The sequence below is a fragment of the Pelobates fuscus genome, chromosome 13 (genome assembly GCF_036172605.1).
Source record: "Pelobates fuscus isolate aPelFus1 chromosome 13, aPelFus1.pri, whole genome shotgun sequence".
Lineage (NCBI taxonomy): Eukaryota > Metazoa > Chordata > Amphibia > Anura > Pelobatidae > Pelobates > Pelobates fuscus.
Window position 1 is genome coordinate 5,506,507 of NC_086329.1, and position 27,455 is coordinate 5,533,961.

Genomic DNA, 27,455 nt, shown 5'->3' on the forward strand with positions numbered 1-27,455 from the left:
TAACATCTAGAGATAATTTTCTATATATTCTCCTTGAAGTACACCAGCAGTTATGTATTGCAGTTTGAGAACATTTTGACCCATTGTGCAGTGAAAAGACTTTCCCAAATCCGGTTTCTAGTTTTCTGTGAAATATATTTTATTTCGTCATAAAACCTGTTATTGTATTGCCCACTCCATTCATTCACTTTTATAGAACTTCTTAACTTGGGCGTATTACAAAGTTTAGTTATTAATGACAGGTAGCATTTAAGCTGAAGGATATTTTATTACACAAACTAGCCTCCTCAAGAATCTACTCTTTCATAACTACATACCCCTCACCACAGCCGCTATATTCTAGCTTTACATGGGGTCGGTGTGTGTGTTGATATTTATAATGCACTGTTTTTTTTCAGGTGATCCACTATGAAGAGCAAGTGAAAGAAATTAAATGTTCATATGAGAGAGAAAAAGAAATTGTTCAACAAAAATACCAAAAAGAGGCTCAAATAACTGAAGAGCAAATAAGACTCCTTAAATCGAGACACGTAGAGCTAGAAGCGGACATAGTCAAATTAAAAGAAGAGAAGCAAATGGCAATATCTAAACACAAGCAGGAGCTTAGCCATATTGAAACAGACTTTAATAACCAAAGGGTCCAACTAGTCGAGCGGGAGACAGTCCTTCAAGTGCAGCTCGAAGAGGTCCAAAGGGCTTTCTACAAAGAAAAAGAGACTTTGGTACAAAAAGCATTGGAACTAGAAAGGAATTTGGAAATGAAGATGGCGGAAATGGTGAGAAATTTTGAGAAGGAGAAGGATCATCTGGAGCACACATTTAAGGAGCAAATATCCAGTTATCAAGAAAGACTTGACCTTGAAAAAAATGACCTCAAGACAAAGCTGTTGGAAGAACATCAGATGGAACTTCAGGAAGAAAGGTAAGTGATCACAGAGGAGTCAATAGATGGCCTATGTAATATGTGGCCCAATATATTAAACTCACTTAATGATTCAATGCTTGTCTGTATGAGAGATGAGGGAATTACTATGCAACTGATTTTTGTACATGTGAGCAATATCCATTGAAAGTTATTCACTACATTTAATTCAGGAATTATTCTTCTAAGCTCAAAAGATAAAAATTGAGAATTTCTCAATTTAGGAGACATTTGCTGTGAGTCTTTACACCCCCCTCCCTCCTTGCAAGTTTATGCTTCCAAACTTCTCTTGGAAGTTAATAAGAAAGTCACTCGATAACTCTCTGACAACAGTAAATTCACCAAACACTCAATCTTACAAGCTATGATATCTAGATAACTGGAGGAAAAAGGGTACCATGCGACCCGGTGTGTGATAATGATTTCTCATATTCCGTGTTACAAATTTTATGCATAAATTAAACCTGGTCTGGTTATGTTTATACATTTAATAATATAATTTTGGTTTATTTAAAAACAAAAAAAGGCTGTCCAACAAAATCTGAATACATTTTTCAAGTTCCCCAACTAGAACATGTATAACTGACATCTCATATTCACAAATCCCAATGTAACTATACTAATTATAACCGGCGACCCACAAAACCATTCTAGATTTATTGAAGGAGACAAAAAATTCTTCCAGATACAAGCTGCTACTTATACATGTTACGTTAAGCTGTTCCCCTTCTATCCACAGTTGTAACTTCAGCTGGTTAATAGCAGCTAATCAATTGCTAATTTTCACCATTTTATGCCTTGTGCTATTTTACATTATTGTCACGAACTGCAGCATTATCTTCACATTTGTAGCCACTTCGCAGTTATCCTCCTCACGTTCATCCGCGTTTTTTTACCAAACGTTGGCCTTTAATACTAGTCCGGTTTATCCCGTGATTTATTAGAACATTTATTAGATGACAGTGGTGTCACTGAATCAAAGTGACAATTCAGCATTTTGTATTGGTTCTATTTGTGTTTTGTGTAATTTTATACAACAAAACATTTTAAATTGTTTTGCTTGTATATATGTAAGACAGAAAAAATGTAAAATTTCACAAAAGAAAAAGAAATGGAAGGGGAATGAAAACTATGGTGTTTTGTAGACTTCTCCTCCTCTGTGCATTTTCTGTTCAATGAATGTGATTGTAATGCCTGTTGCTTTCTGATTGAGTGAACACTGCACAAAGACAATCAAATTAAAGCTTCGTGCTCAAATATAAAAATAGTAAATGGAAATATACCGTGTCTTGAGTAGAATCTCCTACTTCTGGGTCTCTCTATGGCAAATTTAAAAATGTTTTAATTTTATTTTTTAAATCAAGACCTCCTGCAGTGTTACAGTAACTGAAGTTAAGTGATCTTATTCTTAACAACATTTTTTTTAAGACTTTCTAGAGTAACAAGATACGTCATACAATCTTGATTAATACAAAAATAAATTCATATACAACTACAAATTACAAGTTGTGCAAATCATAACTCGTGAACACACTAATTTGAAATGCTGTATCTTGTCAGAAATGAATTTTTCACAGAAGGAAGTCTGGTCAGGTCTTTCTCTGGTTGATTGAAAAAGATTACTTAACAGAAGCTACTGTGGTGTCACTGAGTCTTTTGTAACCTATTGATTTCGAATGAACGTTTCCCTCCCACCCCCCCCCCTGTTTATTTGCCAGTCACATTACCCGCTTGTGTCATTGGAACTTAGTCTTAAAATAGACCGTCTTTTTGCTGTGGCTCAAATTAAAGTGATTTGTGTTTTTTTTGTTTGTTTTAAATGGAAATAATTAGCATGGCAACATTTTTGCCTGTTCTTAATTATAGACCTACTGGAAATGCTTTGACTAATACATATTTAGAACTGTGGAATAAGTTGACACTTTATCAATCAAATCATTTGAATTGTATGCCCTTTAAAGCCAATACTCAAGTATTTGTGTGATTGTACTAGACTAGAGTGCCCTTAAGTCATCTCAACACATTACAGACAAGTCAGAAATTAAGTTTACCTACAGTCTACGGATTTGGCCTGCACCTACACATTCTGTAAGGGGGTAAAGTTAAGCCTTTAATGAGTAGCTGTTTATTCTCCCTAATCACTTTACATATGCCCCTTTCCAAAAATTATTTTCACAAATTCTTGTAAAATTTGTATTCACTTTAAACTGCTCACTAATTGTATCATTCACAGGTCACTTCAATATCAACATCCTAAGCTTCAGGGTAGACCGTGTATTTTACATACTACATGGTGCTTCTCTGGAATGTAGTTTTCTTCTAAAATGCAGTATTGACTTTGAATATCCGACAGTGCAGGGTTTGAGGCGTTATAATTTTAATTACCATAATTGCTATTGTGTTTAATAATTGAAGGTATTGTACAGTTACGGCATTTCCAGAAAATCTATTTTAAGAGCAGAGCAATATTTAAATGCTAATTCTGTCTCTTTGTAATCTATAATATGATTCAAAGTATCTGCTTTATGATTCCTGCTTATAGAATGTTCATGTTGAAAGATTTTAGTAATTTAATATATTCGCCATGTTTAGGGAAAAAATGGAAATGGAGTATAATAGAAGACTAGTAGAAAAGGAAGATCGGTTTGGCATGGCGTGTGAGGCTGCGGCTAGAAAGCACAAGGAAGCTTTGGCAAGCCTTGAAAAAAAGTTTCAAAATAATCTTCAAGAGCTTGTGAGCCAACACACAGAAGAAAAAGCCAAGTGGCAACTGGAAAAGGAAGAGCTTATTCAAGAGGATGAGAAGGTACAAAGTGGGCTACAGAAAATACTGGAGGAGAAGTCCACGGTGTGTTCTACCCTTGCAGAAGAAAAATACCTTCTAGAGAAGAACTATATGGAGACGTTAAATAAATTAATTGCAGAAAGAGATGACCTACATAAAGCACTGGAAAAATGTGAACTTACTGCAAAAAAAGAAAAGCAAGCACTAACTGGGAAAATCACACAGCTAGAAAATGACTTGAAGGAAGAGGTGACCGAGAAGGATGAACAAATATGTTATTTGGAGAAAAATGTTCAGGTTTTAGAAGAAACTGTTGAAAAACTGGAACAAAAACTCAAAACAGAGAAAAAGGAGCTTGAGTCCAAACTCCTAGAGTCAGAAATAAGTTATAGAGAAGTTCGTGAGCTTGAAGACGGCAAGAAAAAAAAAATGGTTCTAGAAGTATCCGCACTCCAAAGCACCATCAGTGGACTACAAAATGAGATTTCTAATTTATCAAAACGTAAGGAAGATTTAAAGTTGTTGGAGAAGGAAAACACGGACTTAAAAGTAGTCCTGTCTCGGCTTCAGGATAATTTGGTACACCTTGAAGAGGAAAGGATTGTCTTAAGGAACCTGCAAAATATATACGAGCACACGGTTAAGGAAAATGTGAGACTTAATGCAGAGATTTCTAGATTACAGAATAAACTGGACATGATGGAGCAAGACATTAGCAAAGCGATTGAGACAGCGGGAAATCAAATTGCAGAAGCACTGTCTGAGGAAGAGAGCCACGGTTTGAAGTCCTTATTGGAAGAGAGAGCTGAGCTATTGTGTCAGTCCGAGAGAAATGTTCAGAATTTGCGTGACACCATTGAAAAACTAGAACAAAAACATAAAACAGAGAAAGAAGAACTTAATTCTAGACTCGTAAAGTCAGAAATACTTTATAGAGAACTTTGTGAGGCTGAAAATAGTAAGAAGAATGAGATGCTTTGTGAAATATCCACACTACAAAGCACTGTCGGTGACCTACAAAATGAGATCGCTACATTGACAAAACTTCAGGGAGATTTAAATTTGTTGGCGAAAGAAAATGCAGACTTGAGAGTTGTTGTATCTCAGCTTCAAAATAATTCTGTTTGTCAAATGGAGGAAAGAGCTGTTCTAATGAACCAGCAAAACGGGCATGAGCAAACGGTCAAAGAAAACCTGGAACTTATTGCTGAGATTTCTAGATTTAAGAAGAAATTGGAAATCATGGAATGTGACACTAGCAAAGCCAGTGAGACAGAGGGATGCCTAGAACGGGATCATGTAGAAGGTAGAGATTTGAAGGTCTTGTTGACTGAGAGGGCAGAATTATTAATTCAGTCAGAGAGAACTGTTCAGATGTTAAAGGAAACCATTGAAAAACTGGAACAAAGACATCAAACCGAAAAAGAGGAGCTTAATTCCAGACTGGTGAAGTCAGAAATCCTTTATAAAGAAGTCTATGAATTGGAAAAAAACAAGAAGGAAGAGATGGTTACTGAAATATCCATTCTTCAAAGCACCATCAGTGGACTGCAAAATGAGATTTCTTCATTGTCAAAACTTCAGGGAGATTTAAAGTCATTACAGAAGGAAAATTCAGACTTAAAAGCTGTTGTATCTCAGCTTCGGGTAAATACTGACCTCTCTCAAGAAGAAAAAAATGTTCTAAGAAACCTGCAAAATACACATGAGCAGACAGTCAAAGAAAACGTGAGACTTAATGCTGAAATATCTAGATTACAAAAAAATCTACACATGATGGAACACAGTCTCAACAAAGCCAGTGAATCAAAGGGAAACCTAATGGTAAACGTTTTGTCTGATGGAATGAGCAATATCGAACATCCGATGAATGAGCAAAATGTGGAAACTTTGGAAGATGCAAACCTGAGGCTTCACTTCAAAACAAAAGAGCACAAATGCACTATGGATATATTTAAAGACCTGGAAAAATGTTACGAAGATACCAAAACAGAGAATGGACATCTCAGGGCCCAAGTTCTGCTTCTTCAAGAAGACCTAAATCATTTGTCCCTGGAATATGATCTTATTAAGAAAATGATGAACTCTTCAGATTTTGAATTCCCAGAGCTCGAAGAAATGCACGTCACAATTCCTGGGCTAAATATGTTGTTGTCTGTTGCTAAAAAAGAAAATGTGCATCTTCTAGAAAACCTAAAGGTGATGGAAAGTAAAAATAAGGAAGCTGTGGAAAACAATAGGGAGCTTTCTTCTGAAGTTTCTTGGCTGCAGAACGAAATACAGAATATGGAGGAGATGGCTGAAGCTTCCCTTAAGCTTGAAAACCTGTATGAAGACACTAAAAATGAAAACCATGAGCTTAAAGTGCTTGTTACTAAGCTTCAGGAAAAGATCCATGATTTTAAAAGAAAACCAGTCATGAAGTCCGTATTGGATAAAGAAATCCAAACGCATGATTTAACCCCTCAATTCAGTTTAGAGCACTATGCTAAGAATGCCGAAATGCATTCCCTGACAACTTTAAGCCCTCCGACAGTGTCTCAGTCATTTAATGTCCAAAATTGTTTGCCGCATCAACAGCATGAGAGGCCAAAAGACAACTTTCCAATCCCGAAACAAGTCGGACAAGAAGAGGGCATAACTCAAACTTCAGAGATCTTTAAAAGTGGCCGAATGGATTTAGCCGAGGAGTCTGGATTGATGGGAGGAGCACATGAGCAACTTGTATGTCATAGATGTTTGCAGAAGGAGAAGGAGCAAGATATTGTAGATCCTGAACAAATCAGTGAGATGATGAAGACCATTGACGTTCTGAGGTAATGTCCATATGTAGCCATCTGTTGGCATGAAACTCATCAAGAATCTATCTATATCGCTGTTTGTTTCCTCTGCCTCTAGAACTAACATCCTATACTGACTGGAGGAGAATCCCAATGTAACAATTAACCTTAAACTTTTCTACAATGGCTTTATTTCTTGTCTTGGTATCTTGGATCTTTTTACACCGCTCCTAACCCGTTGAGGCACTTTCCTTTTCAGTTATTTCCTAGAATCCTTTAAATGAAAACCATAACCTCTTGGTGTTTGCTATATCGTTCCTCGTGAGCCTTTATTCCTCTATAGCTCTGTTTTAACGTTTCTGCTCTTTCCAAGCTGCACAAACCTTCACCTGCTTTTATTGCTTGACTAATAATTCACCAATGATTCAAAAATCAGAAATGATCACTGTACTAATCACTGTTGATAGGGAGAGGATTTAAATTGTGTATTGATATCAGAAACTGATCTGCAATATATAATTTAGTGAGTCACGATTAACAAGTGTTATGATATGCAAATTGGCCGTAGTGTAAATCCGTTGATTAAAGTGTAACAATTGACCAATAAACCATTCGCTGACCCATCAGAATATTTATAAATCGTATATATTATCAATCTAACCTTGTATGCAAGTTAATTCCAATATATCACTGTTTATTAGCATATGAGGGACTGTATATCCCACAAAGTGCGTATGGTCACATAATTCGTAATGATTTGTAATCTTCATTACGAACTGTATATTTCTGTCTTCAGTCTTAACCGTGCAGTGTGAACATTGCAGTTCCTCTAAAATTGCGATGTTTTTACATTGCAGGGTTAAGGGGATTGGGACACTGCAGCCAGACCAATTTAATTAGATGAAGTAGTCTGGGTGCCTATATTTTGTCAATTTAAGAAGATAAATTGTTAATGTCTGTGCAAACCTCGTGGGAGAATAGCAATCTTGTAGAATTCAGTATACATGACGAATTTCACGTAATACAATGTGTGTACATATAGCAAGAGCTTGGGCCTTCAGCTAACCAGCAGTGACTGCGAAAGGTCTATTGGTGCCTTTTGCAGCTCCTGCGATTTGTGAAAGCTATGTTTCTAAAGTAATGGATAGACCACAACCATCAAGATTATCTCCAGTCAATTACCGGTACATAAAAAAATATGGCTGTGATAGTGTTCCAAACCCTTCGTCTTTCTGAAAAGATATATGTAAATGTTAAGTTTTGCTTCAAAATCTTCTTTCGCTAATCATTACGGATTCTTCTTTCAAGATGTGAGAACAACGAACTGAAAGAGGAAAGATCTGCATTAAAATATGAAATAGCCACCTTGGAAGAAGAATGTGACATCCATAATCAGAAAATGACAGCACTACAGGAAGCTTGTGAAGAAATGTGGTAAATGGATCATTAACATTCTATTATGTCATTTTTTTGTTTACTCCACCGATGGCCATATCCTGTGCTTTCCATTTTAAAGGGATATTCCAGTGCCAGGAAAAAAATATTTGTTTTCCTGGCACTGCAGGACCCTACAGCGCCCCTCCATTGGGCAGAAGTGGTCTGAGTGCCTGGCGTGTCCCTTTAAACACGGTCATTTTTCTATTTATTTCTTAAATTGTAAAACTGCAGAGAAAGGCACAGGGGGATGGAGGCAGAGACACAAATGAGAGTTCCTGGTTTATTTTTTATGTTTTTTGTTAAAACCCATATCTAGATGTTTCCACTTCTTCTGCTTAAAAAAATCCCCCCCCCCCCCCCCCCCCAAACTATATCTAGCATGTGTCTGCACAGAAACCGTTAAGCCCATAGAGACTGCTGTTTCCGAACCCTGTCTGACTCAAGGTGTATGTATATGGCTGGAGGATCCTGCTACGAAATAGAATTTTTATCATTTGTTTTTACATTAAAATAAAAAAAAAATCTATTTCCTTTCAATACTCGATGAAATGATTCTTATTATAAAATATTTTAGAGGTGACCATTGTCCTTTAACCCCTTAAGGACACATGACGTGTCTGACATGTCATGATTCCCTTCTATTCCAGAAGTTTGGTCCTTAAGGGGTTAAGGTAGTTCTGCAGAAATAAATGTGGGATAACATTGCCGGACAGTGGTGAAACCTTGAGACCTTAAACCAGACGTCGAGGTCAGAATGTTGCTCACTTGTAACATTGTGTGTACATACTGGTAATCTTTTTAGTATTTTAGTGCTTTCTCAAACGCATTCTTGTATTTTTGTCTCTTAGGGTAAACTTGGAGACTGTTCAAAATGAGAAAATCGCAGTCCAGAATTTGGTCGAAACTTTAACCAAACAGGTGGGTTCTTCTTCAAGATTAGTACATTCTATATAGCATTCTCATGAGTGTCTGCTTTTGGAAAATTCATGAAAGGACTCCAGAAATGGACAACCTGGGATCCAAATAACACCATCAAAAAGCTATATGTAAAATTATAAATGTTTTATGCTTTTTTTCACATTTTTTTTCTTTATTGATTGGGTTGGTTTATGTGTACGGTGGTTTGCTTAGGGTGCTCTATTCTCGTCCCTTTACTGACTTGCAGGGTCTCATTTCTCACGGTTAGGTTAGATGTTTAAATATTCCTGCGGTATGTAAGCACACTATGCTTAAAATGAAATACCATGCGGCACAAAACACGCTGGACGGCTGCCTTTTTTCTTATACATCAAGTTTGCTATGTCACTATTTTTTTTTTTTTATAAATACATTTTTAAATAAACATTGTGTTTTAGTGAATTAATGAACTATGGATAATTTTCCTTAAGAACACTTTTGCACCATGAATGTTAGCGGGCGTATCTACCCTTGTGCTTTATCCCTTTGGTAAAGAAAACGGACTTATTCCACTTTAGAAAGAATTTATCGCAACAAACCTTTGGTCTTTTTATCTCCAGTGCAGTTAAACATATATTACTCTGTCTAGTCTTATATATATAGTCCCAGGTGATACCTTCAAGAAGGTTTGCGATCTGTATATCTGTATGTGTATGTATATATATATGTGTGTATGTATATATATGTATGTATATGTATATATATGTATGTATATATGTATATATATATATATATATATATATATATATATATATATATATATATATATATATATATAATATTGACTATCAAGAAACCAGTCTAAGACTACATAATGGACAGTCTAAGTGATCCATTTATTTCAGATTTATCCTCGCAATCTGTTTCATGTTGGAAAAAAATATACCTTTTCATTAATGTAACTGTACATGGCTGGGTTCTTTTTCATTTGTATCTCTTAAACTATGTTTTAGTTGTGTGTTTTTTTTTTGTTTTTTTTTAGTTGTTTTTTTTACTAATTCATTGATGCATCATTTTTAACCTGTGTTTTAGATGATAAAATAGTATTTATTTTCTAGGTATCCGAACTAAAAAGCAAGAATCAGCAGCTGGATTCCCAAAATTCTGAACTCTACATTAAGAATACAAAGAATCAATCGGATATTCATGATCTGAATAACAGACTGAGGGCTCTTCTCAAACACAAAGACAAGAGGGAGGCCAGGAGCAACGAAGAATGGCAGAGAGAGAAGAATTGTCTGATAGATGAGATTGAAGGCTACAGGTCAAAGGTGGGATTCACGTGCCATTTGGTCACTAACTGGCAGATCTATCTGTCTATACAGTATCTATCTATCTGTCTATACAGTATCTATCGATCTACCTATCTATCTATCGATCTATCTATCTATCGATCTATCGATCTATCTATCTATCGATCTATCTGTCTACCGATCTATCTGTCTATCTATCTATACAGTATCTATCTATCGATGTATCTGTCTATACAGTATCTATCTATCGATGTATCTGTCTATACAGTATCTATCTATCGATGTATCTGTCTATACAGTATCTATCTATCGATGTATCTGTCTATACAGTATCTATCTATCGATGTATCTGTCTATACAGTATCTATCTATCGATGTATCTGTCTATACAGTATCTATCGATCGATGTATCTGTCTATACAGTATCTATCGATCGATGTATCTGTCTATACAGTATCTATCGATCTATCTATCTATCGATCTATCTGTCTATCTATCTATACAGTATCTATCTATCGATGTATCTGTCTATACAGTATCTATCTATCGATGTATCTGTCTATACAGTATCTATCTATCGATGTATCTGTCTATACAGTATCTATCTATCTATCTATCGATGTATCTGTCTATACAGTATCTATCTATCGATGTATCTGTCTATACAGTATCTATCTATCGATGTATCTGTCTATACAGTATCTATCTATCGATGTATCTGTCTATACAGTATCTATCTATCGATGTATCTGTCTATACAGTATCTATCTATCGATGTATCTGTCTATACAGTATCTATCTATCGATGTATCTGTCTATACAGTATCTATCTATCGATGTATCTGTCTATACAGTATCTATCTATCGATGTATCTGTCTATACAGTATCTATCTATCGATGTATCTGTCTATACAGTATCTATCTATCATGTATCTGTCTATACAGTATCTATCTATCGATGTATCTGTCTATACAGTATCTATCTATCTATCTCACAGCCACATGCTCCTGTAATAAAAATAACTGAAATAATTTTCTTTTAATCCAAGGTGTCGGATTCAGAAAAAGAACTGTCGAAAGTCCAGTCACATAATCACATTTTGGAGCAAGAAATTATCCATCTTAAGCAAGAGGTCGATGCTAAACAGGTATAAGATATCTGAAATTTCTTGGTTGGTTTGTCAATGTCCGTTGTATATAAAACGTTTCCAGGTCACAACCAATGTATCATTTTAACTTTGGGTGCTTTCATTGCCGATTTGGTGCTAGTCCCCGCATCTTGTCCAAGTCTCCAACCTTAGGGGTGCTTTGTAAATCTAGCTGCTGAGTAGGATTATAGTCCTAAAGTGCAGCGAAGTAGCAGTATAATCCACGGTATCTCCGCTGGTAGTCAGGATACAGCAGGTAAAACACAGGCAGCGTAATAATAATCCCTCTTCCCCAAGGACTAGACGCCACACAGTCTGGGAGCCAACGGTCATTTTATTCCACAGTCACAGTATTTATGCAAGACCCCATGCAAGGGGTTTCCTGAATGACATTGCAGGGGTTTTACTACAGAGGACTGTGTGGGGAACTTAGCCTGCAAGGCTGTTTCCCAGCATGCCTTGCTGTACAGGAGAGATAATTGTGCAAGAATGTACTGTCAATCACATTATCTCTCTGTACACCAAAATATACAGTTTTACATTAAAAAAAACATAACTGATATAATATTCAGAGGAATGCTGCACACTGCATATAAAACGAGCATAGCAACAGTTAACGAAATATTCACCCTAAGTGGCTAAGTTTGCCACATAAAGTCTTGGTGTCGTATGAACAGGGTTATTCACTAAAGTAAGAATTCCAAGTAAATTGCAAATTGAAGGTCAAAATTGGAAGAATTTTAATCTAAAAATCAAGAGATTGCTTTTCTATCCTGCTGAAGTCTCATATATTGTGTTTTTGTTTAATTTTGGTTTTCTTGGCTGTTTTTGCAGCGCTCGAAGTCCTCTGAATTTGCTGAATTCAAGAAAGAGATTTCACGGTTAACAACTAAAACAGAGAATTTGTTGAAAGAAAAAGAAACTCTCAACGAGGAGCTGAATCGATGTGTAGAGAAGGTAAAATGCAAAAACTGTGATATTTGCTGGTGAAAGCCCGACTGAAATCTCTGCTGCAAGACTATGTGAACTTAACATTAAATATCTTGATCACCTAGCCACAAGGCCTTCCCTTTCAGAGCAAAGCTATATATATTTCCCAGTGAGAGAGGTGGAGGTTTATTCCCGGATAGGCGCACCCATGTATAGAAAATTTAGCATTCAGGTGCATTACCTCGAGTGTTTCCCTTTCTAATCTTTTCTGCCACCAGTAAGATCTTTATACATTTGTTCCCATGATGTTCAAACTTTCTTTTGTTTAAATGTGTCCGAGATTCTATGTGTCCTCCCTTAACATATATAGGTGGCATTCAAGGACTCCAGTACCAAGGACAGGGATGGCAGGGTGAGAGATTCCTGCGGCAGTGCATAACTTGGCAGCTTTTATAATGTGTATAATAGTAATGGTTTGTAAGAGTTTTAGGGAACATTCTGAATAGGAACCTTTCAGACTCCATCGGTAGATTTATATTAGCGACTGGATAAGGGAATTATTTTGCTTCTAGAACAGTCTAAGATTCTGGCACCTCTACAAGACATGCGACATAGATCCCGCAACAGTATGGATTCGCCAACACTGCGGCCATTTCTGGGGAAACATATCTGCCACTCTCTGCGATACTAGATACCACCTCACAAGGCATGTTTCAGTGAGTCCCCCAGGGGTTAATATTTTTGGGGCTCCCACTTCAACATATAGAGCGGCTTGGGCAGTGTGGGTATTTGTGCCAGGGAAGAGTAACACGTGGCCAGCAGTTTGGTACAGCCCTTTGTGTCCAGACACATTTTATGCATGGGTCTGGATCAGTCAGGGTCTTGTAATGGCTTTTTCTGGGTAAGTAGGATATGCTTGACCGTAATGTCCGTGAATATCTCCATGGGAGGGGAGCTGTGTTTGGAGTTCTGTGAATTGCTTCATCCTAGAATTCCATAGAAGTTGGTAGACCTGCTTTTGACCTGAAAATCACATATATCCGCATTTTACCTCTGCACAGTTTGGTTTAATCTGCTTCTGACCACTGCGTTTGGTGGACATCTAGTGAGTAGTAATGGGGTCAGCATTAGTCTTTGCATGGGAGTTATTAGTTGGTCTACCAGCTATGTCATATAGTGAAAAATTTGTGGTTTACAGATAATGCTGGGATGAGGTATACTTGGTCGAGCCCACAGCAATTGATGTATGGTGAATGCACTAAGAATTGAGTCTTCTAAGGTCAGCCACAGTGGTTGTCTCTGAGTGAGGAAAGTAGCAATTACCTGGGATATCACAGTGACTCTATACTAAACTCTAATGCCTGGGACTCTCAAACCCAGCCCTGTAATGAGTGTTTGTTTTTTCTAACTGATGAATATTGATAATTTTTTTTTCTTTTGGAGAAAGTTTCACTTTTGTATCTGTATTAGCAGCTATGCTGGGATTCTACTGTTATCTGACCTTATGCTGCTGAACCTAACTTGCTGCTGCTACATTTACACACCGCACTCCGAGCAGCAGCAGGTTAGGTTGTGCAGCTGTTGGTCAGATGACAGAGTCTAACCCTACATGCAATGCTCAGTAAGATAGTAAAAAAATAAATAAAAAAAATCTCAAAAAACAAAATGAGAAAAATGCATAATTTAAAAACAATAACTTTCATTAAATATAATAAACTATAAAACAAAGCCGGAAGAAGTAAACATTTGATGACTGTTGTCTTTTTAAGGCTGACTGACCATCATAAAATAGTAGTTTATATACTCCTCCTTACAAAAACCCTGAACGAACGTGACATTATTGCCTCCATATTGGAGAGATATTTATTGAACAGGGTTGTTTCGTAAATCGCACCATCTGGAAGTCTTATTGAAAGACTTTAGCAAAATCCCGCAAATTGTATGCAAATTGCTACAGTGTTTCGCTGCACAGTGTAATTGATTCACAGTCTCTATCCAAAACAAATTAATTCTGTTCCAGCAAACAAGCAATTTATTAGTATATTTGAATGTCCTGTAATTTAGGTTGTTGTACATACAGACTAATTATGATCTGTGTCAAATAGTCTGAGCAGTTTTCCAAATCCCTACAACCCTATAACACCAGTTGGCTTGTCACTGGTTTTAAGATATTCATTTTCTGTTACCCTTTAATTGTATAATTATCATCCTTAGTTTGTCAATTGTCTAAAACAGAAATAAAAATAGATTTAAAGCAGAATGGGAATTCTGTGTATTGTTTACAGATACAAAAAAAGGTTTATTCCTTTAACTCCAAAAGTGAAAATGTTAGGAATGAATGGCTGATTTGGAATAAAATTCTTTAACTCCACTATAGTCACAATTTTTGGAAGGTCCCCTTAATGTGGTGTATAGAGTTATGTCATTATAGCGGTCCTCTTTTCTAAAAACAAACACCCCCCTCCACAAATCTTTATATTTATCTGTAAAATATTAAGAAAATTACACTATAAAAAAAAAAAAAAAAACCTTTCTGCTTTAATAATCTGATCTTGGAAGAAAAAGCAAAATAATTGGTGATTGTTCCTTCATATTTCTCATTTCACACTTTAATTGCCAATTATCAAAATAATGCATCTGTTTAAGAGAGTGTGAATGCCATGTTAAACACGTGTTCAGCCAGACTGCGCTATAAAAAACCAAAAACCCCCATGATATGTTCTCTAACTAGCTCACATTTTGGGTAATGCTAGAACAGTATCCATTACTTGTTAATGACTATTTCTGGAAGCTCAGTAACACATTCCCCATGATATCAAGTCTATTATTATTATTTTTATTTATTTATTTATTTTTTTTGAATGCCAAATTTAGAAATGATATAGGTGTTATTTCTCTCTATTGTATAATTAACTTCTGCTAACTGTTTATCCGCAGTGTGCTAAAGTCGGTTTTCTGGAGAACAAGATCGCAAGTCTGAAGCAGGAACAGAATTCTCTGGAACAACAATCTCAGGGGCTGAAATGCCAGCTCACTGTTTCTCAGGAAAAGGTAAGAGGGGTAGACAGGTATACAGGGGCAGAAAGATAAGTCCTGCGCTCACTCCCATCACTGGGCGGCTGCAAATGACTACAGTACACATCAGCCCCAATATATAGTAAAAACCAAAGAAAAACAAGTTACCTGCGCTCTCTCCTTAATCCCTATGTATTTTTAAACAAATTGAGGTCTTTTAGTGACCTCCAATGGCCATGAGAGGATGAGCCCACCTGCCAACGACAATGCAGACCCCCCTAGGTGGGTCCTAACTCTAACCATTCACCTTGCTTCCTTGAGCCTCTGGCAAAAATCTCTTCTGAGACAGAAAGGGGTATGTTTTTATATACACCCCTATACATTATTAACCCTTAATAGGGAACACAGGTATACAGGGGTTCACTGCCAGCCTAGACTCTAGACAACTCTGTAGCATCATATCTCGCCATTTCTGGTGCCAGCAAAAAGTTCTTTGACAAACTAAACTCAACGTGACAGTCCGTGCTATATCCACTGTAAAAGCACATTCTGTGATTGCATTTAGAGATCTGAAATATATTTTAATTCAGCTATTTAAAGATTATAGCAGGTGCATCTCTTGAAATAGATGATGTACATTAGAGGATTTAAAATGATGTTAAATTCAGTGTATTGCAGAGAACATTCTATTTTGTGTCAAATAAAACGTGCCAGAACGAGGCACTCCTACTGTATAACTGGTCGAACCCAGAAATGGAAGTAATTCATCTTTACATTAACATGTTTAAAGGTCCCTCTCAGTCTTTCTGTACTGTAGTGGTAATGTGTTTTGTGTGTCTGTCAATATTCGTGTCTATGAATGTATGTCACTGCAGAGTATGTTGTAGGGAGGCACAAACAGAGACTTTAGATAAATTATGACTTTAACAGTCGTTGGTTAATTAAAACTCTGTGTAATCTAAATAAAAGCTATATGGAGGAGATTCGAGAAGACCATATTGCACAGTCTTGCATATGGATCTCCATAAAAATAAACGAACCCGCTAGAGTTGAGCATTTTTTGTTGATGAAATAAAGTTTGCCTTTCAATACAACACATTGACTGCTCTTCCCTTCCCTTTACAGATTCAGAGTCTAGAAGAAAGCCTACACACTGTGAACATCCAGTTGTCACGGATCAAGTCTGACCTGCGGGTGGCATGGCAGGAGAAAGAGGCTTTAAAACAAGAAGTCATGTCATTGCACAAGCAGCTGCAAAATGCCAATGCCAAGGTAACACTGTAACCCATCTTAGCGATTCTGTTTGAAAAGTGAATAAGCATCTTAAAAATGATCAGACTCGATCAACGTTGGCACGGTCTGTGAGCACATTCCTCTTTCAGGTAACATAAGTTCATCAATGTTTATTTGCCACATTCTAGAACCAAGTCCTTGAGATGGCAATGCACTCCTCAGGATTACAAAACAATCAGAAGAAACTCTACTGGGATGATCTAGAACAGTTGATGGAACAAGAGCAAAAGCTTTTAAGACAAGAAAATGAAAGACTTCAGAGAGAGATTCAGAATACAAAGACGGATCTGATCCAATCCAGAGAGAAGGTAGCTTCATTAATGGACCCCTTTGAGACTCCTTGATTATTTTATCAGAATATTGCATTGACCTATTTTTGGCGCAATGTAATATTTATGTCCAGTATATCTTAGTACATTGGACTGTGTGCTTATTAACAATTTTATAGCTGTACAAGAAATGAATTCCGCCAATACAGAAAAATAAACCATCTTCATTAAAATGTCTTCTTGGTGTAGGTTCGGCAGCTGGAGTCTACGGTACTTTCACTGAAACAGCAAAAGCAGCAGAGCCAGTCCAGCATGGTGAAAGTTTTGGAGCAGGAAAAATTAAGCTTAAAAAGAGAATGTGACCAGCTGCAGAAAGAGCTCACCGCTGCAAACAGGAAGGTTGGCACAACGTGATTTTAATGGGATGGCTCTAAACTAGGTTTAATGGGAGGTAAAGCGGTTAAAATTGCAAAACTATACTGACATTAAAAACAAACAATGGCTCTGTTGATTGGGTGTTTATTTGGTCACAGTACACCTCAAGGCATGTTACAGAAATGTAGTAAGTACATTTTTCACTGTGCTTTTTATTTTATTTTTGTATCAGATAAGCCAGTTGGCCTCAGTTGGTCGGGAAACAGACACGATTATGATGGAAAATGAAGGTTTTAGATCGAACGTAGGGAAATTCGATGAACATCGTTTTGAGGTTAGTGCTGTTCATTCTGATTCGTTCAATCCAATACCCTGGGAGAAACAGTTTTTCTGTGTTGTTGCAATTCCAGTAGTTTACCCTTTATTTTCAATGTGTGTGGCAGAAGACTATGGAAGAACAGAAAACACTGTGAGCAGACAAAAAAATGTTACAGCTTTCCCTACAGTTATTCCCAGTTATATCTCAGGCAAAAGATGATAAAACAAAGAGTCAACCTCTTTAAACTAAATACAACTCGATACATATTTTATTAAAAGTAAACCATGAGTCTAGTTCCAATGAGATCATCCAATGGCAACGGTTTCTTACCAAATATCATTAGGCTTTAAAAATAAACAAGTATTTACATTCCTCCCGGGGAATGCAGAACACAGGACGAGAAGCGGATTACCCACAATAGCACCATGATACACCCATGGGGGACGGTCGTAGTGTTTCCACCATATTGGCTTGCCTCTCGGGAACAGATAGATTAATCTACTCTAATATACTAATTTAAATGTTACATTTTTTTTCTCTTTTCTCTTCTGTGTCTTTTGCAAAAAACAAACAAACTATACCTTTTAACCTCTAACCAGTTGACCCCTGTTTCCCTCCTGCGTCTATTGTGTCTCTAGACCTCAGGGACGGGAATGGTCAGAGATGGGTCCAGTTCTCATTCTGAGATAGATGGTAAAGGTAGACTGATACTTTGATCTATTCAATGCATGCCAGTAAAACATTTCCTTCATTGTGTCCACTATCGCCAAGGAATGATTTGTAAAACGTTCCATCTGTTTGCATGCTACGAATTCAAATTATCGCCCCATGAGGATAGAATTTTTGTTACTTTTTTTATTTTTTTTATTCTTTATTTTTCTTGTGCATAGATTGACATTAAGCGTGAAGAGTCACAATAGCATCAACAAGCTTGACCATAACATTACAGATTGTGACAGATTAGCTGGCACTTTTTTTTTTTTGTACATGAAAATATCAAACGAGTAGGCATCAAATAAACACACATTGTACTTTTTTATTAATGCTAGGTTGGCAGCTAGAGCCTACGGCATTTCACTTTTGGCATTTTGCTATTTTGGGGTTTTTTATAGTACTTAGCTTTGTTGTAATTCTAAAAATATATATATTTTGTGATATTTACAAAATCTTAACATAAATCTTCACATTGTGAAAATAAAGTGAGTCAGCAAGATGTATTTCGGTGATTTTTATATAAGCTAGCGAGCTTTAACATATGTTAAGCATTCTACTGAGCCAATAAGAGTCTTTGTACGTCTACATTCTCACATTCTCATTGGTTGCGATCCGTGTTGTAATGTACGATTCACAGGAGCCAAATTAGTTCTATTCTATTGTAAAATGTACAGTAACCAAATACATTTAGATACATTTTCTATTTCTATTTTGTTTTTTCTTTTTAGCATGTTTAATTTCTGTACTTCTAAATTATTTTTTCCCATCATGCATTGATTGTGTCGTGAGTGAAATATCTATATCTGTCTATTGCCCTCATGGTGTCTTTGCCATATGTTCATTCTTCCCAATCTCTCTGCCAGAGGTGGCACATTCGTAAACCTCTAGTAGAGACTATAAACCTACTGTGGCCATAAAGTTCTTTTTTGAGATAAAGTTAATTTCTAACACTAAATACGCCCTTATTATATTTCTGAAGATGCTTTAAGTTATAGTTTTTGAATACATGGTTCTATTCATGCAGGCCCTGCACTCCGCTTCCAGTGTAGCACTTAGTCACCCACCTCTCCAGCAGCAAGCCAGTGTCACCGTGCCGGTGGATCAATACCTACAATGCCAGCCACAACTACAGCAGGCAGACCGGAGAAACCAGCAACTTCATGCAACGAGTCGGAGCTCCGAAACCAACAGTCCACAGGTCAGTGTGGTGTGCCGGCAACCGTATGATTCATTTCCTATTTTCATCCTTTTACAACTTTCTCTTTTTCTGCTGATTTTAGGCTTTTACTACACTTGGCTTTCTAAACGAAAGTCACTACTCTGGTTCGCTGTCATTTTCTTGCATCCAAATGGACCTGTTGTATAATCAGAGCTTGATTGACCTATTGGTCTTCTGCACCCTTGTTTAAGGCATACCATAAGGCACGTAGGTCTGGCTAAATAGCATACTTTACAGTTTATATCACTTAACCAGTCCTACCTGGCGAGATGCCTCCTATAACTTTTTTTTATTTTTTTCCTGTGAGGGGAGGGGAAAGGGTGTGTTCTAGACTTCAGCATTTTGACCTGTACCTATGCAGAAAACACCATTTAGAAGCATTTCTAACAGAAGTAGGCAGCTTGACCTCTGCTGTGTTGTGGCACAGGGAATGGGAATCTGGTCCTATGTATTCAACAGTGCAGGATCCCCAAGAATCTATTCTACAGGGTGGGTCTCGAATTTCTGCACAGGTATTCTCCTTGAGCTGCTCGAGTGCAGCTACTTCCTGTGAGGACACCTAAGGGGCTACTTTACGTACACCTGCCCCTTAGATGTCCTCACAGGAAGTAATTGAGAGCTGAAAGGTCGGACGAAATTGCCGGCCAATTAATCTGGGAATTTCTTGAAATTATCCGCTTGCTGAACAGTTGTCTCAGTTTCGCACCATTTATACTCGTTCCTTGATGAATCACCCAAGACTATAGTATGTACCTGCAACAAAAATAAATAATTAAATAACTATTAACAAGTTATTTATCTGTCAAAACCCACCCTGGCCCACCCTGTAGAAGTCTTTTCTCTATCTCCAATGCTTCCTTTTGATCAATGGTCTCCTAGAAGAAACCTTTGCATGAAGCTCCATTCTTTTAGCTTGTGCAATTTATTGGATCATTAATGGTAGATTTGCTATTTTTATTGTTTGCTTCTTAATTAAATTTTCTTAAAGGAGCCATGATTATGATGACACAATTTTGTAATCAAAAAGGATTTCGTAGGTGAACATCTTTTGTCGTGCAGGCGAAATTACTAAAAAACAAAACAAAATGCACACGAGAAAATATTTCAGCTTACACAAAACCTCGAGAAATTTGTGCTATGTATGGGTTTTCCTTTAACATGTATCTGAAGCAGACTTTCCCATCTGCTATACCGACCTCACCATTAACTTTTAAAATGTGACACACGTACGGCACAGGCATATTAAAGGCCAATCCCAACATGTCCCTATACTTTATCTGAAAAGGTGTGATCGACCGTATGCTTTTGCAAATCTTTCGATTATAGACTACACGTTGCCTTGAAAGATTGGTAAGGCCAATATAATAAGATTGAAACAATACTTGTAATACCATTCTGTTTATTTCTTTCATCTTCATCAAGAGACCTTTTTCTGATAAATATGGAGGTTTTTCCTCCACAATTCGCTCATCTCCTTTCATTCTTTTTGGAACATTTAGCAATTTCCTATATTTGGTTTAGTTCAATATTACCTGCATCTAACCAGCCAATTTAATTGGTTTGCATGTGCTCCAGTGCATTAATTAATTAAGCTTTTTGTCCATTTGTTTGGCTTTTGTACACTAATTAGGCTTCCTGTAAATTAATACTCCAGCTAACAGCTCTAGCAATAATTTGTGATGCTCTTTGTCAAAATGTCTGTCATTGTACTTTCCCCGTGTGCCCTTTTCTGTATTTGTGAAATGTAAAATGTTAATTTTAATTGGGTTTTCATATAGGGAGATGTCACTAAATACAAAAATGGACTTACTTTATGGGGGGGGGGGGGGGAATTACGTTGTGTTAACTTTGTGTAAAATACTGGAGTCAACAAATTTAATATATAGTATATTTACATGAAAACTTTCACTTCCCAGCCTTTTTAATATTATGTTTACTTATTCCTATTTGAACAATTATCTGTTTGATATGAAAACTAAAATTAAATGTAGAAATTCCCAACTCTTTATCCTACAACTGAGCGCCTCCATCTTAGCTCCCTGTCAATCATTGTTATAAGCTCCGCCCTTTACACCTGGCAGTCAGTATAGAGAGAGCCACCTCCATCTTGGCTCCATGTCAATCATTGCTATAAGCTCCGCCCTTTACGCCTGTCAGAGTAGATTTGGCATACAGAGAAGAGGAGAAATGAAACAATGTTTTTATTTATTTTTCTCATTAGCAATGTGTGCCTTGTCTGAACCAGATTATGTAATTTGCTAAATATTAATATACATTTTAAAAGGGAAAAACAGCTTCTCTCTCATAAAAAAAGGTTAAAACAAGTTATAGGTAATGTTTTATTATGGGTACCAATTCTAGATTAGTTCCAGTTCCCCTTTAACAAACTGAACCTAAACCTCTTCCTAACTGGGTCCTTATTTGGTTAAATAAAAAATAACAAACTTTCATTTTTGACCAAAGTATCAAAGTAACGCTGAAATACTGAAGTTAACACAACATTCTCTACATTTTTACTGGGCCTTTTTTCGAAGGTCCTTTTACAAAACAAAAAAGAAATCACCATAATTCTTCTAATTGGCAAAAGTCATTGACTTTTTTCTTTGGCTTAACCGTAAAGTTAAATTGCTCCCTAATTTTTCCTTTTTTTATTACTGTGAGGTCTGTAGTTACGTTATGTCTTTGCATGTTCTAGCATGTCTGTCTGTTTGCCGCAAGTTGCAAGTAGTGTAATACTTAGTGTGAATGCTTCCAATTGCATTTTTTCATAGGGCTTGCTTCCGGAGCAGCGAACACTGCATGCAGACTCCTATCGACGGATTGGTCGCCTCTGAAATGTGACTCGTAACGAGAACCCTTAACTAACCTCCTCTAACAAACTCTGCTGGCATAACATGAGAACTCTAGAAGTCTGGAGCACATTTGCTTTGCTTTTTTAACCTTTAACTGTGCAGTATTACCTCCATTGTAATTATCGGTGTAGGAATATTTCCTGTAAAATACCTTATTTTTAAAAAAAAAACAAAAAAATCCACCAATCTGTTTTGTTGGACACCATATGTATTTATGCTATTTATTAGAAAGCAATTCATTCCTCACCCTCCCCCTTGAAAATATTTTTTTTTCTTTTGTAACTGTACTTTTTTTTTTTTTAGAAAATCGTGTTTTATACAATGCTATTAAAATTTTGTTTATGATCTATTTATACAGGATTTTGTCTATGATTGTAACATAATTTTGAACAGAATTTGATTGGGCCAGAAAATAAAATTCTTTTAATTATATCATATTTTGTGCCTTTTCTTTATCCAGGTTGCTTTTGGAGAATCTTTTAATGATAGATATATGAAAACAATTTATATATTTTTTTCTTCTTTTTACACCTTACTTAATAAAGAGTTTTTTTGTGTGAAAATGTGTAGCCACCATTGATTTCACTAGGTGGCTGTACTACAAAGCCAAAGACTTTTTTTATTTTTTTTATTTGATTTTAAAGATTCATATTATGACAGAATTAATTATAAACTTTAATTTAGAACTATGTATTGCCAGTAAAAATGCATATTTACTTATAGAATAAGTATCAACTTTGCAAGTACCAGGAGTGACTCCGTCACAATCAAATAGTCTAGTGTTTACCGAGGCTCTACAGATGATTGGTAACGTTACTAAAAGGATTTTTAATATTGATTGCTAAAACCAATCTGTGAGCATTCCTTTGACAGATTGAAACATAATCTAAGCATACTGCAAATTAAAATAATTTTGATGTTTCACTTGTTCAGGAATTGGAATATGCTGGCGTAACAATTAAACATTTCATTTTAAGGAAGGGAAAATAACATTTAACCCATTTTCAAGTCAAGGAAAATGCTGCAAAATTTCGTAACCACAAGACTTGCTACTAGTGAGCTACATGTGGTTTCCTTAGTACATATCACCTAAGTTTGATGGCTATAAATGATGTAAAATCCAAGATAAATTGGATCATACAAAGATCCACCATGGTGTGCTCGCAATATTATTACTCTGACTATTGTTTATGTAAAAAGCTGAAGATTTCTACTGAAATGAAACAGAATGATTATAGAAGACGCTAAACATTATCTAAAGGTAATTATGCCTAAACCTATGCTTTCTAGCGCTTTCAAACTTGGTAATATTGTATCATATCTGGATCTGGATTGATTATTCTAAATAAAATGTTCCTTTTCTGTCTGGATAAGTGACATAGGTAAAAGTAAATAAACAAGTTGAGGGGGTCAGAATGATTGGAAAAGATTTTGGACTGTTGTCGATGATGGCACGTATAATATAATTAATATAGTTGGCTTGTTTAAAAAGGAAGGTGACTACAATAAAACAACATTCTGCTAGTTTTTGTATTTCCAGAGACTGACTGCAAAATTAAAACCTAGGGGACTGGTAAAAGTTTTTTGTTTGTTTATTTGCTAGAAAAGAGGTGTTTTCAAAGGAAGATAAAACAGTTCTACATTTATCATGCTGTATAATTCAGCTCAGATCAGTTTATTTTCATCTTGGACTGGAATAATCTTTTATACATGGGATTTGGGGCACAGTATTTAGTTTTTGTTCTACCCATCGAGCCACTGACAATTTTCAAAAACTAGTATCATTTACTTTGAAATAGTTGACGTTTTCAAAGTCTTTCTGCTCACAGCAGATAGCAGTTTAGAGAACAGACTCCAACGTTCTCCTATTCTAGTGTCTGCCTTGCCCCTCTCGCTATAACGCAATTCTGCATGTCTTCTATAGAGTGATCAGGAACAGCTACTGCGAAGAATGGAGACGCGCATGACAGAAGTTGAACAAAAACTCAGAATTGTGAAGATGCTCCTACAGGAGAAGGTGAACCAACTGAAAGAACAGGTAATGAGTTCTGCTAGGTGACAGAAACCTGGTAACTGAAGTGATAGCAGATCCCACTGCATGGGAGAAATAGAGAAAAAAATTATATTTTATTACGATCACCGATATAACACAAACTAAAATGTAATGAATAATCACTTAATATTTATCACAACACATGTCCTCTGTGTTTTACAACAGATAAAACAGTAGTCTGGTTATCATTTATACAATTATTATATCTAAACAAAAATGTATAATGCCACAGTGTGGGCCAGTTAAAAGCTAAATATGGAATTCCAAACACCAAAACCACTACAGCTCCGTGTACTCGCTATGGTGGAATGAGGTGAAGGTGTCTGTCCACAGGATATTTTGGCAAACCAATTTAAAGAAACCAGTGGTTTTCCCCAGCAGATATGGCCCGCTCCTCTTCAGCTGTATTGATAATGCAGTGCCCTACTCACAGGACTCACAGCCAATAAATGCCATCATTATGGATAACGGCAACATGAAAGGGTCAATTATGCACTAGTCCGTCAGGTTTGGAAGGTGCAAACTCTGGGTGCTGGGAAAAGCCCTGAATTTTGGCCAATTTTTCCCAAACAATATGACAACATAAAGTGTAACAGTACCTTTTAAAACCATAATCACTACAGAGAGCTGTAATAACAATGAACTGTAGTGGCTATGGTGCTTAGACTGCCTTTAAAACACATGCAAGACCACATAGAGAAGCTTTTGGGGTGCCCTAGCCTTTCACTGAAATGCGTTTTTTGAGGGTGTTTACGTGTTAAGTGATCTCTAAACGGTGCCAAACCAGTCTATATTAAAGGTGAAAAAACATAATGGTCTATGAAATCTTATCTAACATTAATTATCTACATTAGATTTGTCACTGACTTTTTAGAAATAAAATCTGTCAGATGGAAATGAACTATTTTATAAAATGAACACTTATTTTTACTTTTAAATTTAGAGTGGAATAGAAAGAAATGTATTGTATATCAATATATTGTGACTTTGTTACTGTTAAATAACATTTTAGAAACCTTTTCTACATAGGTTACATTTGAAAGGTTGTATAAATGTCAAGATGTGTCATTGTGACAATATTGTATTTTCGATAGCACGAGGTGACCTGATTTGGCTAATAAACAGTTTGACTTATTGGTTTGTGAGATCCTACAAATCCGACAGACTCTGTGACATTGTATTTCAGAGATGCTGTCATGATACAGCTATTATTATTTATTTTTTTTGTTGATTTTTAATGTCCTTCTGTAATGAAACTGCTCCTTTTCCAGGTTGCCAGAAACATGAAGACTGATGCCAAGTTGAAGGATTTATATGTGGATAATTCCCAGCTGCTTAGGGCTTTGGCCATGAGTGAAGAGCGACACCAGACTGCTGCCAAAAAGAACTATTTGTTAGAAGAAAAGATTTCAGGACTCAATAAAATAGTGAGGGACTTGGCTCCATCTGCTCTGACTCCGGGAAACAGTCCAAGGAGATTCTCTCAACTAAAATATGAAGACAAACCTCAAAGTCCGAGCACTCCTACGAGGAAACATGCACTGACACCAAATCTCTCTCCAACGCCATCTCTCCATGATCCAAAAAGGAGATCCCAGAGCTAAACTAGTCGTTTTAATTCACCTCGTAACTGCCACTGAGCCCTCAAATACATCAATGTGAAAATCTGGAAAACATGTTATTTTCACTAATGTGACATGTTATTTTTAGTGTTCATTGTATCTCTTTCTGCTCTAAGGAAAGATCAGCCAGATTTTACATTGCAATCTATGCAAGTTAAGGGGTTTTGTGATGATCTACTTGTCAACTTATACGAGGTTGAGAAGTCATGTCGACAAATTAGACTTTACTCCAAATCCAGGGTTAGATCAGTGTTTCTCAATGTCACGTCAGGTTTTGCTATACCCCCATTGTAACAGAAATTCGTAATTTCTAAATCCTGATCGATTGTGGCTTTGATTATTGATTATAGGTGAGTAGGATTTAGTCTTGGCATGTAGCGAATGGATGGGATATGCACAAAATTGAGAAACTGGTGGTCTTACACCATGTTGCTCCACTAAGAGGACCAAACACTGCCCGGGCATGTCGTAATATTGAAAATGGTTATTATTATATGCATATTTATTAAACCCAGATCTCTGTATTAATGTTAACACTGCCAGACTGATCTCCCACTGCCATAGGATATACAGTGATCTACGGTGCATTCCCTTCAATGTGATAATTCCTCTCATTCAGATATGGAAATCTGCCATTATTGTGTCCATATTTATCGCTCCTTTGCTATCGTGTTCCCCCGTCAACTTCCGAAATCAGGTAGTTAATCCCTAGCTCATCTGGTACAATGCAGTTAGTCATTTGGCAGGTAGGTTACAGCTATTGACTGTTGCAAGCTACAGCAGTAGACAGAGGGAAGAGCAAGTGGTGAAGCCAAGAGCCAGTAAGTAGATGTTGGTGATAATTAATATGTATCAATCCCTTAAAGCAGGAGTAGGCAACCTTCGACACTCCCGATGTTGGGTACTATATAGTCAATAAGGCTCTGACTGCCATAAAGGTGGAAAAGCATCAGGGGAGATGTAGTCCACAACATCTGGAGTACAGAAGGTTCCCTACCTCTGCCATAATGGGTTCTGTGCCCTCTGCTCTCCATCTAAACATGCCATCTAAAAACTCTCTGTCGACGGATTGATTGCAATGGGCTGAACTCCAGGTTGTAAAACCTAGAACTTGAATATTTACATTTATTTTCCATTTTCTAATTTATTGAAAAAGTCCAGTGGCTGTGTAAGGGGAGATACCAAGCACTGCCATAAAAGAGCTTTAGTACGGGGTTTATTTAAAATGCTGAATAATTGTCACTGTCTTTACTATTACAGTTTCTTCACTGCCAGTTCATAATGAAGTTAAAATGTATGAAATGCAAGGAAAATTGTACCAATTCTGCTATTTTAATATTTTTTTTATATAAATATTTCAGCGATGTGCATTAAGAGTCAATAATATGTATTGTACACGACTCAAAATTATTAATTGACCAAAGTTACCAATGGAAAAAACATCTTCTAAAAGAAATGGATGCTTAAATCTGTGTGTATTTTTGTCTTGCTGTCTCATTCTTTGTGCCACT

At 36.5% G+C, this 27,455-nt stretch overlaps 1 protein-coding gene across 5 annotated transcripts in view; it reads left to right on the forward strand.

Moving 5' to 3' along the window:
* Window positions 1-27,302, forward strand: part of NIN (ninein) — a 75,078-nt gene extending 47,776 nt beyond the window's left edge. For 2 of the 5 annotated variants that reach the window (XM_063440360.1, XM_063440361.1), the window contains exons 16-30: window positions 399-922; window positions 3,515-6,523; window positions 7,796-7,921; window positions 8,773-8,842; window positions 9,940-10,152; window positions 11,185-11,283; window positions 12,118-12,240; window positions 15,151-15,264; window positions 16,354-16,500; window positions 16,650-16,829; window positions 17,040-17,189; window positions 17,398-17,499; window positions 19,223-19,396; window positions 24,194-24,307; window positions 25,594-27,302. In XM_063440360.1, coding sequence (XP_063296430.1) covers window positions 399-922; window positions 3,515-6,523; window positions 7,796-7,921; window positions 8,773-8,842; window positions 9,940-10,152; window positions 11,185-11,283; window positions 12,118-12,240; window positions 15,151-15,264; window positions 16,354-16,500; window positions 16,650-16,829; window positions 17,040-17,189; window positions 17,398-17,499; window positions 19,223-19,396; window positions 24,194-24,307; window positions 25,594-25,926 — 5,478 coding nt within the window. In that variant the 3' untranslated portion in view covers window positions 25,927-27,302. Of the gene's footprint in view, window positions 1-398; window positions 923-3,514; window positions 6,524-7,795; window positions 7,922-8,772; window positions 8,843-9,939; window positions 10,153-11,184; window positions 11,284-12,117; window positions 12,241-15,150; window positions 15,265-16,353; window positions 16,501-16,649; window positions 16,830-17,039; window positions 17,190-17,397; window positions 17,500-18,122; window positions 18,184-19,222; window positions 19,397-22,188; window positions 22,657-24,193; window positions 24,308-25,593 lie in introns of those variants that run through there. The other 3 variants (XM_063440362.1, XM_063440363.1, XM_063440364.1) reach the window with 3 other exon arrangements.
* The last annotated feature ends 153 nt before the right edge of the window (window positions 27,303-27,455 follow it).